At 48.5% G+C, this 15,022-nt stretch overlaps 6 protein-coding genes across 6 annotated transcripts; 5 read left to right on the plus strand and 1 right to left on the minus strand.

Annotated features, from left to right (window-relative positions):
* Nucleotides 1-920: 920 nt before the first annotated feature.
* FVEG_10526 (hypothetical protein) lies at nucleotides 921-3,301 on the plus strand (the record flags this gene model as incomplete). Its single annotated transcript, XM_018899684.1, has 5 exons — nucleotides 921-1,219; nucleotides 1,282-2,341; nucleotides 2,399-2,483; nucleotides 2,532-2,590; nucleotides 2,666-3,301. The coding sequence occupies 5 exons, from the start codon at nucleotides 921-923 to the stop codon at nucleotides 3,299-3,301; spliced, it is 2,139 nt and encodes a 712-aa protein (XP_018757793.1).
* An 849-nt stretch (nucleotides 3,302-4,150) lies between these two features.
* Nucleotides 4,151-4,748, plus strand: FVEG_16818 (hypothetical protein). Its single transcript, XM_018906057.1, has 2 exons — nucleotides 4,151-4,519; nucleotides 4,582-4,748. Exon 1 carries the CDS (start codon nucleotides 4,214-4,216, stop codon nucleotides 4,484-4,486), a length of 273 nt encoding a protein of 90 aa, XP_018757792.1. The 5' UTR covers nucleotides 4,151-4,213; the 3' UTR covers nucleotides 4,487-4,519; nucleotides 4,582-4,748.
* A 411-nt stretch (nucleotides 4,749-5,159) lies between these two features.
* FVEG_10525 (hypothetical protein) lies at nucleotides 5,160-6,529 on the plus strand. Its single transcript, XM_018899683.1, has one exon. It carries the CDS (start codon nucleotides 5,327-5,329, stop codon nucleotides 6,410-6,412), a length of 1,086 nt encoding a protein of 361 aa, XP_018757791.1. The 5' UTR covers nucleotides 5,160-5,326; the 3' UTR covers nucleotides 6,413-6,529.
* A 1,205-nt stretch (nucleotides 6,530-7,734) lies between these two features.
* FVEG_16817 (hypothetical protein) lies at nucleotides 7,735-8,506 on the plus strand. Its single transcript, XM_018906056.1, has 3 exons — nucleotides 7,735-8,045; nucleotides 8,118-8,207; nucleotides 8,259-8,506. The coding sequence occupies exons 1-3, from the start codon at nucleotides 7,920-7,922 to the stop codon at nucleotides 8,328-8,330; spliced, it is 288 nt and encodes a 95-aa protein (XP_018757790.1). The 5' UTR covers nucleotides 7,735-7,919; the 3' UTR covers nucleotides 8,331-8,506.
* On the minus strand, nucleotides 8,349-11,057 carry FVEG_10524 (hypothetical protein). The gene is made up of 6 exons (XM_018899682.1): nucleotides 10,792-11,057; nucleotides 9,744-10,736; nucleotides 9,293-9,697; nucleotides 9,025-9,233; nucleotides 8,775-8,975; nucleotides 8,349-8,722 (listed from the first exon to the last, which is right to left on the minus strand). The coding sequence occupies exons 1-6, from the start codon at nucleotides 10,971-10,973 to the stop codon at nucleotides 8,556-8,558; spliced, it is 2,157 nt and encodes a 718-aa protein (XP_018757789.1). The 5' UTR covers nucleotides 10,974-11,057; the 3' UTR covers nucleotides 8,349-8,555.
* A 583-nt stretch (nucleotides 11,058-11,640) lies between these two features.
* FVEG_16816 (hypothetical protein) lies at nucleotides 11,641-14,274 on the plus strand (the record flags this gene model as incomplete). Its single annotated transcript, XM_018906055.1, has 5 exons — nucleotides 11,641-11,815; nucleotides 11,865-12,884; nucleotides 12,937-13,253; nucleotides 13,309-13,328; nucleotides 13,542-14,274. The coding sequence occupies 5 exons, from the start codon at nucleotides 11,641-11,643 to the stop codon at nucleotides 14,272-14,274; spliced, it is 2,265 nt and encodes a 754-aa protein (XP_018757788.1).
* Between the last annotated feature and the right edge of the window lie 748 nt (nucleotides 14,275-15,022).

Here is a 15,022-nt window from a genome sequence, read left to right on the forward strand (position 1 = left end):
CACTCTGACTAGGACACTTCGTTACTATAGCCAGCATATGATAGGCGTAGAGCTAGCTGAGCTTCTCCCACTTTGAGAATGGAGAATCATTGCTTATGCAATATGGTATTACGCAGATTGACTGAGGCGAGATTGAGCACTTTGGCCATAGGTTCTAGGTTGAGGAACAGGGTCTAGTATTTGTGCCACTCCGGTAGCTCATGCCGAGGAATTCCCCACGGGGTATCGGGGCCCCAAAATCCATACCGAGGCATATGCCATAGGTTTTGGTTTGATCATACTAAGACACTTGGCGTGATAGAACCGAAAGTTCGTGACCCCCCCACGAGCAACAAGCCTAGGTACGGAATCGTGCCGTCAGTGCTAACGGAAGCGCTCCGCATTTTGGTAAGGCAGGCCCCAAATCATTGGCTCGCAGCTTGATGGTTGGACAGCTGGTGCATCTACCGATGCTTTGGGACTAGCTTGCGAAGATCTGCGGAGGCGAGTGCATCTGTCAGGATCTGCATCGTGAGAAAACATCAAAATTCTGAATGGCCTCGATCTTATGGAAAATATTGATGCGACTTCTAATAGACACGAATTGGCCAGAAAACCATCAAGCATAAAGATTCAACATGGAATTAGTTCACACTCTCTTGGGAAACTGTTTTACTCTCAACGACGCGGGCACGGGTCCGTTCCGGCTCGTGCAGATTATCGTCGGAACAGTTCCAACAATGAGCTAACTACATAGACTAAGACTAGTGTCCATTAGATACGAATAATGAGGGGTAAACCTGGGGTTAGTCTCTACCCCATACTGGCATGTGACGTTCCCGAGGAACTTAAAGATGTCTGCCGCCTTGGCCTGGGGCTTGTAGGTGCCAGACCCCCTTATTCACTCTTCCTGAAGCTACGGCAACGCCAATATCCTCATAATGGCTGAACGTACAGCAGTTGGACTTCCTACAGGCCCCAGCTCTGGGCCTCTGACGGATGCGCAATGGCAGGTTATGATGGCTATTATGGACACTATCATTGCTCCTTGTCCTGAGTGCGCGATACCTGCTGGTCAGAAGAGTGCTCTACTCAACAACTGCGATGATTCTACACTCAGGGCTTTTCTTGACGAAAAGCCTTCCAATATGCCACTGTTCCAGGAGATTTTGAAGCGCCTGCTGGCGAATCTCCATGCTGATAAACTGTCTGCAATTGCTACAGTATGCTCACTTCTCGGGTAAGCCTTTTCCTTCTTCGAACTTGCCTTTAATATAGTTTACTAATATCGTGACATGACAGAAATCGGGCTGCTGTCCTTCCTCTTACTGGTTACTTCACACTATTTTGTGATCTGTCTCCCCAAGACCGAACATTAGTACTCAACTCTTGGCAAACGAGCTCTCTAGCTACCTTTCGCGTCCTCTTCAAACAACTCTCAATCATCGGGAAGCATGTTTATCTCCGATCAAGTACGCTTTTCAATGAAGTCGTTCGCTTCCCATCCACTCCTGTTGGATGGCATCCGGTCGAATCATACCCATTTGAGTTCATGCAGTTCAACGACTCCGAAACCCATGTTCAACTAGAAACCGATGTTGTGATTGTGGGCTCTGGCTGTGGTGCAGGAGTCGTCGCAAGGACTATGGCCATGGCAGGCCATCGCGTTTTAGTGGTGGATAAAGGACAACATTTTGAAACCACGTCGATGCCCCTCGATCAAAGCGCAGGATACTTTCATCTTTTCGAGGGTGGAGGCTTAGTATCCTCTGAGGACGGATCTATCTCTACACTCGCAGGGTCATGCTTTGGTGGAGGCGGAACAGTCAACTGGAGCGCCTGCTTACAGCCTCAGAACACAGTCCGCGATGAATGGGCAGACCAGCGAGGTCTCAGCTTCTTCAAATCGGCCAAGTTCCAGGAACATCTTGATTCGGTCTGTGAGCGCATGGGCGTCAGCAACGAGCCTATCAACCATAACCACGGAAACAACGTTTTGCTCGAGGGTGGACGCAGACTCGGATACAGCGCTAAGCAGGTGCCCCAGAATACAGGCCATGGCGAGCATCTGGATGGATATTGCTCCATGGGTTGCTGGAAGGGTCAGAAGAATGGGCCTGTTAATGGCTGGCTACCAGATGCTGCTAGGTGCGGAGCCAAGTTCATTACAGGCTTTTACGTCAACAAGGTCCTTTTTAAGAAGCGTGGTAGTAAAAATATCGCCTATGGTGTGACTGGAACTTGGAGGCCAAAAGACGGCCCTGATGCCGCGGCCAGAACGGTGACGATCAGCGCGAAGAGGGTTGTGATTTCAGCTGGTAGTCTGTGCAGTCCTATCATCTTGAAAAACAGCGGACTCAAGGTACGACCTAAATTCAGCACTACGAATACCGGATCGATTGCTAACTCGCCAGGATAGAACAAGCATATTGGACGCAACCTCCATCTACACCCAACATCATTCGTATCAGCAATATTTGAACAGGAGACACGGCCATGGGAAGGTACGTCACTTTGAGTATTGAAGGAGGTTAGATTTTAACACGTTGAAGGCGGAATCCTTACCTCTGTGGTTTCGAGCTTCGACAATGTTGATGGACATGGCCATGGCGTGAGGCTTGAACGTCCTGCAATGCTGGCAAGTCTCCCCGATAACCAATATTCGAAGTAAAACTGACAGTGATAGCCTTCTATGTGTCTGACATGGTGTAATTGGACCTCAGGAGCTGACTACAAAGCCACAATATTGAAGTACAGGAACATGGAAGCATACATCGCTATTACTCGAGATCGCGACAGCGGACAAGTCACAGCGGACCCTATAAATGGCACACCTCGATTGGTCTACACTCCCTCCAAGTTCGATGCCAGCAACAACATGAAGGGCATGCTTGGCCTGGCAAAGATTCTCTATGTACAAGGTGCCTTGGAGATTCATCCCATACTTCCCGGTCTCGAGCCATTTATCCGTGAGCCAGAGAGTGTGACAAATGGCGTCGATAGCTCTTCAGGAGTCACAGATGCGAAGTTCTCACAGTGGTTAAAGAAGATGGAAGCTCATGGGAACAAGACCCCAGATACCCCTTATGGATCGGCTCACCAGATGGGAACGTGCCGAATGAGCGCCAAGGAATCCGACGGTGTTGTGGACGAGTATGGAAAGGTCTGGGGCTGTGAGAACCTGATCGTCGCAGATGCGAGCGTCTTTCCGAGTGCGAGTGGTGTCAACCCTATGGTCACTACCATGGCGATCTCTGAACACATTGCCTTGGCCATGGCAGAGGAGTTGGCTCGGGATACACAGGAGCGTCCTAGATTGTAGTATGTGTTTCCCCGAGAAACTTACTGTGTAATAGTACATAGCGTTAGTTCCATCCATGCAATCTATACTCCGGGTATTGTTTTCCGTTGTCGTCATTCTATCATACTGTTGCAAAGGCCTTACCTGAGAACGGATTCACTCGCTCATCGTACATGAGATCTTCAATCTAATGGGCGTATAGCAGGCGCAGACAAGGCAGATTAAGGGTGAAAATGAAACACGGACCCCAAATTGGTGGACCCCCAACGAACCTTGGTGTAAGACAAGCCCGTCGAAGGGCCGTATATTTGGCAGATTACAGCTATCTTGTCTTACTGCCGATCCCCGAGGGGGGGGGATCTACAAATAGATCTACAAAAGCTGATATCTAGGGCTTGGCACCCGCCAATCCCTCCTTGGCAGTATGAATCGCACTATCCGCCTTATACATAGATCAAGGTAGTAACTATTTACTCTAGTAGAATTGTCATTTATAGAAAACTACTAAGTTGGCTAATAAAAATGAGCCTCGGCTATATTTAACCTTTACTGGCTAAAGAGGAATGTAAAAGGTAAGGTCGAGTTTAGTTAGAGAATAATAAGTTATACAGTAAACTCGTTCGGAGAGGATAGAAGAAGTCTTGAATACGTCCTATATGCTTGGCTTGCGTAATGTGTTCTAAGTATAGACCTTTTCAGCTTTGTGTTACGCTGGGGGCTACTGCCTTGGTATTTGTGGCATGGAGAAGATTTGGGGGCCTTGATCTGCATAGTCTGTATACTGTGTAGATGGCTAAGCCGTGCCTGTAGAGCCATAGGTATAAAAGACTCTGTATCACCCAGCTCAAGTCTATCAACTACACTGAACTTCAGAACACTATCTTCCAGTCTATCTTCAAGTCAACATTTTTTTTTTCATATACCCTCCACATCATGCACGTCTCAAAGCTCTTTATCGTCGGCGCCATTGTGACGGCCGCCGAAGCCTTTACATGTGCCAGAGAGCTATTCGGACAATGCTACTTCGTCGATGGCAACCCAGTTGGCCAGCAACAGCGTTGTGCTATTAAGTGCGAAGACAAATTTGGCCATGTCAACTGTGTCTGCCCGGACTACTACCCCAAGAACGACAAAGGATGGCCTTATTCTGGAAAGCATGAGTGCATTCCTGTCGGTGCATACAATGGCCGACACAAGTGCTATTAAGTAGCTCTCTATACATCCCCCCATTGGAAGCAAGTAAGAACGATCTTCAGGCATGGCATTTAATATATAAATTGGTTCTTATGCTAACTCAACAGACCCTTGTATTGCTATAGTTAGACTATGGGAAGAGTTGGGTCGGGTTGCGATAGGGAAATTGAAGAGCCAGTAGCTAGGATGCTACTGGTATAGTGGGGATAGTTAAGCTTATTAGTACACCTAGGGCCTTCAACAGTATGAGGCTTAGAATTTCAGACTTTCCTACCTTGAGTCATTCCCCTCGGGATCTTCGCGTTTTCCCTGCTCACTTTTTGTATGAGGGTAATAGTTACGTTATGCCCCAGTAAAAATGTGACTGTTGGTTGCACAGGTACATTGAACTATCAATATGGCATCGACCTGATATTCTTAACCCTTGCTGGCAAGATGATTTTAGACTGCAACGCTGCAACGGCCCGACTGAACCTTGCAGCTAACCCTGAATTGATCTGTCAAGCTGTCAACCTGCGCGGGGTAATGAGGCTGTGTACCAGTTGTTATTGGTGCCTGTCAGGTGTGACAGTATGCAATGTTGGACGGTAACATGGAGAGCCGCAATTCTAGACCCCGGGCACAAGGGTACATGTCAAAAGGCCCTGACGTTGCTGCTGTTGGTTGAAATGGCACGACCCTTGAACCCACAGCTTACTAGGCTAGGTCAAAGCACCCCGGTCTACAGAGTTCGACTCACTGCCCTTCACATATAGGCCGCCTTCTTAACTTCATAAGATTATCTCCTTCCCTACTTGTTATCTTTTGCAGCACCACATTGCACTCGCCAATTACCTGAGCATTCCTAACACAATGAAAGATCTCCGCGAAGCTCTACTAGCTCCTTCTCCGAAAGGTGTTTCCGAAAACACGTTGTCGGAAACCGTGGCTCGAGACGAAGAGAGTGTGCGCCAAAGCATTGCCCGAGGGGAGGATCTTGAAGAACTTCGGGGAGCGGCATTCCACAATCGAACATGGGTCATCAGCGACCGCTTTTGCAATGTTGGCGATGGCGTAGACTCTCTTGAGGGCTATCTCCATGATCTTTGGCACATGTACTACCAGGTCGCCCGCCATACAGCCCATGAAACGCCTGAACATGACCGAGTTGTTCTAGACATACTCAAGATCCAGGGACGCGGGGTTTTAACCCGACCCGCGCCGGGTGTTTTTGGGGTCGATATTGCACGAACAGTTGAAGGCGCGCTATGGAATGATCTACCCTTCTTGGTCACTGACATGACCAAATTCTGGGTCGATAACGCCGCAAAGCTTTCGAGCGCTCATCGCGTCAATTTTGCGTCTTTCTTGGCCAAACTGGCAGCAACACGCATCAGCAAGGACAGGGTGTGTCAGATTGCCCTTGTTCTCTTCCGATCTGCGCTCGAAGAACCTCGAGAGCTTAACACGGGTCAAGGATCTGACCAAGAGGACAGAAGTCGAGACATGAGAGAGCTTGACGTTGTCCACTTGCTGCCGTCTGTCTCGATTTGGATCAAGGAGGCTGGCTACAATCTGATTCAACTGTCAGATGTATCGTGGAATGGTTGCCCTAGCGCTATTGGCGAGGGTGGCACCATGTTCGTCGAGTCAGTGCTTGGGAAACGATGCCCGTATGGATTCACACCTTGGCGCTGGATGTTCTGGCTCAAGCGTTTGCATGAAATCAGAGATGAGGCAAAGGAGGCCAAAGAGGAACGCCTAGAGGAATATGCTGCTGATGCCATTGAATCAATGCTCGGGGCGGTGGTAGAGCGTAACTCTGAGATTCTGAGAGCTTATAAGAGTGCTGGAAAAGACATGCACGAGGAAAAACATCTGTCTTGCTTGAAGGATCCAGCTCAGAGCTTGGAAGAGCTGGCTATGAGCCGGATGGATGACACTGGTGATAGCGAATAGTAACTTCCAGACTTTAGCTCTTAAGAACAGACACTCTTTTAATTGTATATGCCTTCTATGAAAACTATTTTGCTTCACATGCGCGAAAAACACCGGATAGCATGTTCTCATCTGCCAATACGTTTATATACATCCAAGGCTTATGCCTAGAGAGTCTCAAGTCTAAGCACCTGCTCCGTGTTTTATGTAAGAGTTAGCATTTTGGGATCATGGCATGTGGGCAGTGGCGTAAGCTGTGTTAAACCTATCATTTGTTTCAGCTTGGCAGAAAACCCCAGGTCGGAGTAAGACCACGATGCTATCTAGCAAAAGCTTCCACCCTCTTCAACGTATGCGGCTGGCCCCCCTTCTTCTCCCATATACAGTAAACGCCGAACCGGGCCACGCGTTACGTTATGTAGATCACGGCCCGCATCTGCTTGGCTGAGGGATTAATTGAATGATACGGCAAGGCACAGCACAGAGTTTCTTTCGCGAGGATACAGGTGGATTAAACTGGGCTGACGTGGGTCGTTAAACAGCAGGCGTCTAGCGTTGTTCTCGTATATACGCTCAAACCAATCGGACCCTCTGTCGTATAGGACGCTATGACATGTTCCTAGTCATCCCTGTGGAGGCCTGCCGCCCGCGAAGCCCCGACCCCATAGCGGTTCAGAGCGGAGCTGATGGGTTTCTGTTTCGAGTCAACTTACCATTAATGCCTTTAAGAGATGATATGCATACGTATCTCCATGAAATGATTCTCTTGTAAGGGGCGACTTTCATCAGCTCTATAAGGACTCAAATTGATTGGGCTGCATGGAGGGATATCTTGGGGGCTGACAAGCACTCTTGGCATTCTGTCGGCAAATATATTCAAGTGGCCGCGACTGCCGAAGCGCGTGGCGTCCAGCCCGTCAAGTTGTATGTTCAAAGCTTGTGCGGTCTTGAATCACCTGTCTTTAAACTAGGTAGTCATTTAGGCTGTTTACATACCCACAATCTGGCTTTAGTACTTTCAAGTGAGCCAGGGGTCATTTCAGGCTCTAGTACCTGACCATTTGCGGCATCGTGGCGATATGCTTGCCATCTATCAATCAGATTAAGTGAAAGTGACTATTCAGGGACTATTGGCTTATTCTTGTGTATTAGCCTACGAGTTCCTTCAACATCATTACGCCAAATGGGCGACTTGATCCAGTGATATCCGTTTGGCTCACATCTGAATCAGGTGAGCTGCGTGTTGGTTCCAGGACCACCTATGTCAAGAAAAGTTGAGTTGTTTGTTGGTTCTAGTAGTTCATGCACTGCATACACGAAGTAACACATGTAACTTCCATCACATTCAGCGAGAAAATGTAACAAGACAAGATCAGCATTTATAAATTTTCATTGCCAGACAAGAAGTACGTAAGAGTGTGTTTGAGCTGCTGTTAACCCTACAGAATCAAGCACTCACAGCACTTCTACCTGGATACTCAGATACAAACTTCCTAGCCCTCCCCAGATCGCCATCACCAACTGCAATATGCAGTTCTCTACCATCACTCTCTTGCTCCTTGCCTCCACGGGCGTAGCAGCCACTCCCATTTACTCTCCAGCCATGCCCCTCGATGCGAGGCGCAACTTGGAGAAACGCCTGGAGTATAAGGGAGTGAGTCAACAGCACTACATCCCTTGATACCTGGGAAAGATTCTCCACTAATCACACTGAATCTCTTTCTAGACATGCACCAAGTCCAGTAACACGTGCAGATACAAGGGCCCGAACGGCAGGACCACGTTCAAGAAGTGCGGCACCTTCGCCAACCAGAAGGTACAGTCTCGCTGATCCCCAGCTATGCTAAACTGACAATTTACTCTTTAGTGCACTAAGGATGGAGCTCCTTGTGTGTGGGAGAGTGAAAAAGGCGTTGGTGGTAAGGTCACCTGTAAATAGACTGTTTGAGAACCTGGCTGGGTATTACATGTCCTCAAACTTGACTGTGATTGGGACAAGCAAGATTGTGTAATGCTTCTCGAGGGCAACCTAGTTACGCATAGTGGAGCCTAAGGTTGTGCAATAATGTCCTTTCCAGATATAATTATACCTATAGCCGTGATGTCTCTTATCAGTGATGTAGTGTTGGTGTAGGACGAGAAAGAAATATCAGTATCTCCTGAACTATCCTCCCAGGTTTGCTGCCTCCCAATATGGAAAGACCATCGCATCAGGATCAAGGGGGAAACATGTTGTCAAAGCGTTCTGCAGAGACAAATCACCTTCCAAGAGTGTATCTAGCAGCCCATGCCTCTGGTGTTCCTGAGAGTATGCAGTCGATTCGTCTTCCACTATGAAGAATGAGTAAAGATATGCATTGAGACTGGTATACTAAGGACTAACCTTGTTGCCTCCCTGTGATGGTTTGGTGCATTTTGGTAAGTAAGTTGAAGGACTTGCGAATGCACAAGCTGAACGAAGAGATGGCCTCCAAGACTAAGTGGCATTTGTTTGATGCCTCAATTACGATAGATTGATCCAATGTGGCCCATAGTGAGGGGCAGAGCCGGCACGTCATAAGCACCAGGCTGGCGGTGCAAGCATCTGCAAATCATTATTAATCTATACCTGTATATCTGATCAGAATACCTACATAGGCTGTTCCACCACCATGCCTCGGCAGTCTCTGTGCGAAAGGTCTCGTGAACTAAGTTGATGAGCTGTATTGAAGAGCGTACGCATGCTCTAGCGCCGTCGTGCTTGAAGGATGAGTGCAAGTCGTCACTGGTGCCCTGTGAAGTATTTAGAGCTAAGAGCTGACTTAAGATTGGGCGGTATAGCATGACTTGTAGATAAGTAAACCTGACGTCGTTTTGTAAGCAATCCAGGCATGTCAGTGCTGTTTATATCGGATATCTTACCGTGACCGTAGCACATTTCTCTGAATGACGAGAATCGTAGCTTCGTGTGGCGGGATTGTCTCTCTAGCCATAGGTTCATGCCAGGAGAGGAATTTTGGAAGTCCAAGCTCGAAAACCCGAAGCTTCCCTTGTAGCTCGGCAAAGACGTCCATGCTTTGACTACTGATATCTGTGGGAGCGACAGCACCCTGATCATCGTGAGGCAGTTTGCATTGCCACGGTCTGTACACCTTTGACAGCATACTATCCAGGATGATACTTAGACGAACGCTCTCAATTTGGAACTGTAGTTTGACATCTTCATGACTTTCGGTGCTCTGAAGGTTGGAGACAGTACTCTCTGGTAAGGAAATTGATGAGATATTGGTGATCATCGTGGGCCGACCGAAGGTCATGCTCACCAGCCTATATCCGTTAGCGAGCATCAAAGGGGGTTGCTCTGTAACCTTACGTATCCAGAACAATACAGCCGTGCCACGTCCTTCGTCTGATGCGTTGCACTCGCGACTCTTGCGGACTATATGGCGGCAAGCTGTGTAGGCCCAAGCCCTGCGCCACTCGACAAGCCAGCCCGGTAGTATTCCAGCAGCGATCTGGAAACGAAGTACCTTGTAGAACCAGCGCAACGAGCACAAGAGTTTGCACAACGCTCAGGTCATTTATGTCCAGGAGTTCAAGGTTGACTTTATCCTTGGCTCGACTGAAGAAGACTTCATAAGCTTTCGTCTTGACTGCCGTGGAAAGATTCGAGAATATGCACCCCAATGCAAAGATGGCGTTTAGGGAAGAGAAGAAAGCAACGGTGGTTGCATCTTCGCCAAGGCCTAGGTTCCGATACTCGTCTGGACATGTAGTTTGTCCGCTCGGCACCCAAAGTGAGTTGTAGCCATGCTCGAAAGCCTGCTTGTCGAACACGGGGTATACCCAGTATATGCGCTCGAAATACCTCTCTACAAGATGATCTGCTAGGCGCCGTGGAGGAAGAGCAAACTTGTCGACATCGCCAAACAGATGTGTAGGCTGTGAGGTACAAGCTTGAGGATTTGAATGATGGCTTGATGGGGGGATTGCTGTTCCACAAGTCTCTTTCAAGAATGAGGCAGCTGAAGAAGAACCATAGAAGCCCTCGCGTGTGCCACGATGATGTTCAATGTACTCTTCGGACGTGGTTGTGCCCATAGCAGTGACGCGTCTTGCATGACTGGAATTCTCAATACTTTCCGTTGCAGTGGTAGACAATGGGGTGAGTAGTTGGGTATGAGATATGCCCATGACGAGGGCGTCCAACTCGACTTGGCTCTCCGTATCCGGTGTATTTTCTGGCCAGGCCCGTCTACTGCTAGATCCATCTGGAAGGGCGCCTGGGATAGGTGCGTTGAATGCTGAAGCTTGTTGTAGCTGGCGTTCCAGATAGCGAATGCGATCGTGCAGAGCTCTTGTGTAACTTGAGCCACTCGTTAGTAAACGTTCGATTTGCTTACTAGATTTGTGTTACTCACTCGTCGCTGCATTCTGTACGTGCATTCCCAGCCCTGTAGACGCACTGTTCGATCCCCAGCGCCCGACGTCGACATGTGGAGCAGATCGGCTTGATCCCGTCGCAGCGAGACTTGCGTTCCCGACAAGGGTCACACGCCAGTGTCACTTTGCGGCGACGTTGCCGCGATTGCTGCTCTGGCATACCGTGCGTATGCAAGTCACTGATGTCGGAGATAGCGGAAGAGTCAACTGTACAATGATGCGTAGTTCGGGTGCCCTCCTTCTGATGTTGGAACTGGACTTGGTTCGGGCGGAGGAGAAGAGCGGAAGCCAGCCACTCACCCGTTCCGCGATCCACGGGGTCCGAGCACTTTACAGATCCCGAGGTTGTGGGTCTAATGACTCTGTGAACTCGACAGAGACTAACTCATGCACGCGTCGGGATGGTTCCGTCCCAGCTGAAAGCTAGTGGAGCCACCCAAGCTTGTGACACCACAAGAGCGACAAAAATACTTGGGTAGACCAGCCATGAATTCTGCCGGATGGTGGCTGGGTTAAATCTGGCACCTAAGCTTGGTGCCAACACTTTTCTGACTACCTATCAGCAGGGCAGGAATGGAAAGTACGGCTGTAGTACAAGGAATGCACCCGACCTATTGCGGCAGCTTTGTTCCACGGAGACAACCCGACCCGCGCAGTTGTGGCGTTCACAGGACACAGCATGTATGTGCTGTCATATGGCCCAACGACCTACCCCATGGGGAAAAGAAAGACAAGCACATGTGACGACTATAAGATAAGTCGCCGTTCATGAACGTCAGTCTACACCGATTGTGAGACTTGGAACAACTCTCCCTCTTCTTCACAGCATGACGTCAATGAAAGAATCAACCTCGAGCTACAGCCAGTTTGCTTGTATTGGCGCTGGATTCTCAGGCATTGCTCTGGGAGTCACGCTCAAGCGATGGTACAAGATCACCGACATTCGTTTCTTTGAACGGCACAGTGACCTCGGTGGGACTTGGTATGCAAATAAATATCCCGGTATGTTCACACTCTATTCTCAAAATCATGCGCCTAGCTAAACTTATAGGCGCTGCTTGTGATGTCCCAAGTGTCCTCTACAGCTACTCTTTCGAGCCCAACCCCAACTGGTCTCGAGTTCTGCCTTCACAGGAGGAGCTTTGGAAGTACCAAAAACACGTCGCGGATAAGTACGATCTACCGTCAAAGATGACATTTGGTGTCGAAGTCCAAAAGTGTCAATGGATTGAACAACACAAGAGATGGGTTCTTGATGTTCGCGACTGCAAGACTGGTACCATGTTTCAACACGAATGCAGGTTTCTGTTCGCGGGCTCTGGTATCCTGGTCACACCTCGAGAGATTGACGTTCCCGGCTCTGAAGACTTCAAAGGATCCATATTCCATACATCACAGTGGAGGAGCGACGTTGATGTCGAGGGCAAGAATGTCGTCGTCATCGGGAACGGCTGTACAGCTGCCCAGATAGTCCCCTCGATTGTCGACAAGACAAAGCATCTGACCCAGATAGTCCGTGCCAAACACTGGATGCTTCCGCCTATTGATGGCGTGTATACCGATTACATGAAGTCTATCTTCAAATATCTACCAGGGACTATGATGATACAACGGCTGCTCATATTCTTGTTCGCCGAGATTGAGCTGAAGGCGGTTCCTATGACTACCTCTGCAGCTAAATTCCGACAGAAACGACGCGCTTATGCTGAGAAGTTCATGAGAGATACTGCTCCCGCCAAGTATCACGACCTTCTGATTCCAGACTTCGAGATCGGCTGCAAGAGACGAATTTACGATTCTGGATACTTGGCATCCCTCCACTCCAAGAATCTGACTCTGACCAACGAGCGAGCTCTCAAGATTGTCGAGAACGGAGTCGAGACAGATCGTGGCTTTGTTGAAGCTGATGTCATTGTGCTGGCTAATGGCTTTTCTACCAACACCTTCCTCGAAGGTGTCGAGGTTGTTGGACGAGATGAAACGTTGACCCAGCATTGGGAGTCGTTTGGGGGAGCCGAGGCTTATAACTGCTCTGCTATGAGTGGCTTCCCCAACTTCTTCATGCTTCTTGGTATGTACTCACGCGGTATCAGCTTTATTGACTCTAACTGACTACTGGCTAGGCCCAAATGCAACAACAGGTCACACTTCGGCCATCATGGCCATCGAGAACAGTGTCAACTTTGCACTGCGCATCCTCAAGCCTGTCCTTGGCAGCCCCAACGGAGTCGTTGAGCTTGATAGAGATGCTGAAGAGCGTTACGTCAATCGCATCCAGGATGATCTGTCCAAGACAGTATGGAACTCAGGGTGCCAGAGCTGGTACATCCAACCACACTCAGAGAGCAGCCGAGTGTGGAATGCCATGGTTTATCCGTATTCCCAGGGATACCTGTGGTATAGAAGCCTGTTTCCTGTTTGGCGAGACTGGAAGATCACTGTAAGCCACAGTTGCCTGATTTTGTATTCTTAGTAGATGCTAACGTTGTGTTCAGGGTCGTACTCGTAACTGGAAGTCTGTGCTTCGGCTCTTCTTAAAGACGATATTAGTTCTTACAGGAAGCTCAGTTGCTTCGGCTTGTATTTATTTGGTCTGGAGATCGCAGTGGACAGGAAAAGGGCTTTATGCAACTCTCAGCACAGCTTCACAGTTGATAGCTAAGTGGTGTAAATAAATGAGTTAAGTGGATTGGAAGCCATATAGAGCTATATTCATATTGATTCACAGAACCTCTTCACTTACAAAAGCACCCGAACATCCTTTAGGCAGAATTCTCTCGATGCATCACTTGTGCAGTATCTTTGCCCTTCTCCTCGTCACCGCTCGTAGACAGTGGGGAAACATGCTCGCCTCGAATCATGACTACACTCTCACGAACACCAAAGACCTTGCAGTTCCTACCCATGAGCTCATCAAGAATCTTGGAGGCGAATCCATCTTCCAGCGATGCGATGTGTCAAACAGCTCGCAGATAGAGAAGCTCGTGTCCAAGGCCGCATCCACATTTGGACGTCTTGACATTATGGTAAACACCGCTGGGATTTTTACGGGTCTCAAGAGTATTCTTGAAGAAACGCACGACGATTTTGACCGTAACATGTCGATCAACACAAGAGGGACCTACTTCGGATGCAAATACGCCATCAAGCAGTTCCTTTCACAATCTGAACCCGCTCCAGACACATCTGAAGATGCTCAGTCCCACCATTCTATTGGCAAGATCATCAGCATTGCTTCAATGGGCGGCCTGATAGGTCTGGCCCAAGAACCATCGTATTGCGCTTCAAAGGGAGCCGTCGTGAATCTCACACGTCAACTCGCTGTCGACTTTGGCCCTTCCCGTATCAATGTCAACTCTCTGTGTCCTGGATTCCTGGCTACTGCTATGGTGAGGCCCTTTATCGAAGACAAGGCTCTCAACAAATCTTTGCATGATGCTACGCCGTGGCCACGGCTTTGATCTGCCAAGGATGTCTCTTCAGCAGCCTCTCCACGGTTACGCTCATCTGCCGGACAACAGTATCCGCTTGCTTCGCTTACCACCGCATCAAGATGAGTATGCCCCCATACAATGATAACTCTTTGACTGCACCCTAGAGAATTCTCGTAGGACCCACCCATATGAGGCTCTGTCCTATATATGGGGCTCAGATCGTGGATCTCTGTCTATATCAATAGACGGCTGCTATCTGCCCGTCGGGGTAAACCTCTTCGCTGCGCTATTACATCTTCGAGACCCCTCTATCAAGCGAATTTTGTGAATAGATGCCGTGTGTATTGATATTATTAAATTCTATAGCTTAGCTATAATTTATAATATAAAATAAGTATTTAAAAAGATATACTTATAATTCACTCTAAACCACAGAACTAGGGGTTAAACCCTGCTTCATTGTCTAGACTGTTAAATAAAAACATAGGCATCGTAGGTGTTGATAGAAGATTAAAGACATGCTCATCTAAAGAACCTTCCACAAGACCCAGGGGCAACATCATCTCTGCCGGCTCTTCAAGCCCACTGCAATGTTCCTGTTGTTGTGCAAGATCTCTAGTTAGCTCCGGGTCTTGTGCTATATAGAGATAATGTGCATTACCATATGTTTCACTTTCGCGACTCGACGAGGTTTTAAGCAGCCTTTCCAGTAAGTGTCGAATATAAAGTACGTGCGGCCAGGTATCTTGAAACCCTCTCAAGATACTCAGCTCTA

This window comes from Fusarium verticillioides, chromosome 11 (genome assembly GCF_000149555.1).
Source record: "Fusarium verticillioides 7600 chromosome 11, whole genome shotgun sequence".
Classification (NCBI taxonomy): Eukaryota; Fungi; Ascomycota; class Sordariomycetes; order Hypocreales; family Nectriaceae; genus Fusarium; species Fusarium verticillioides.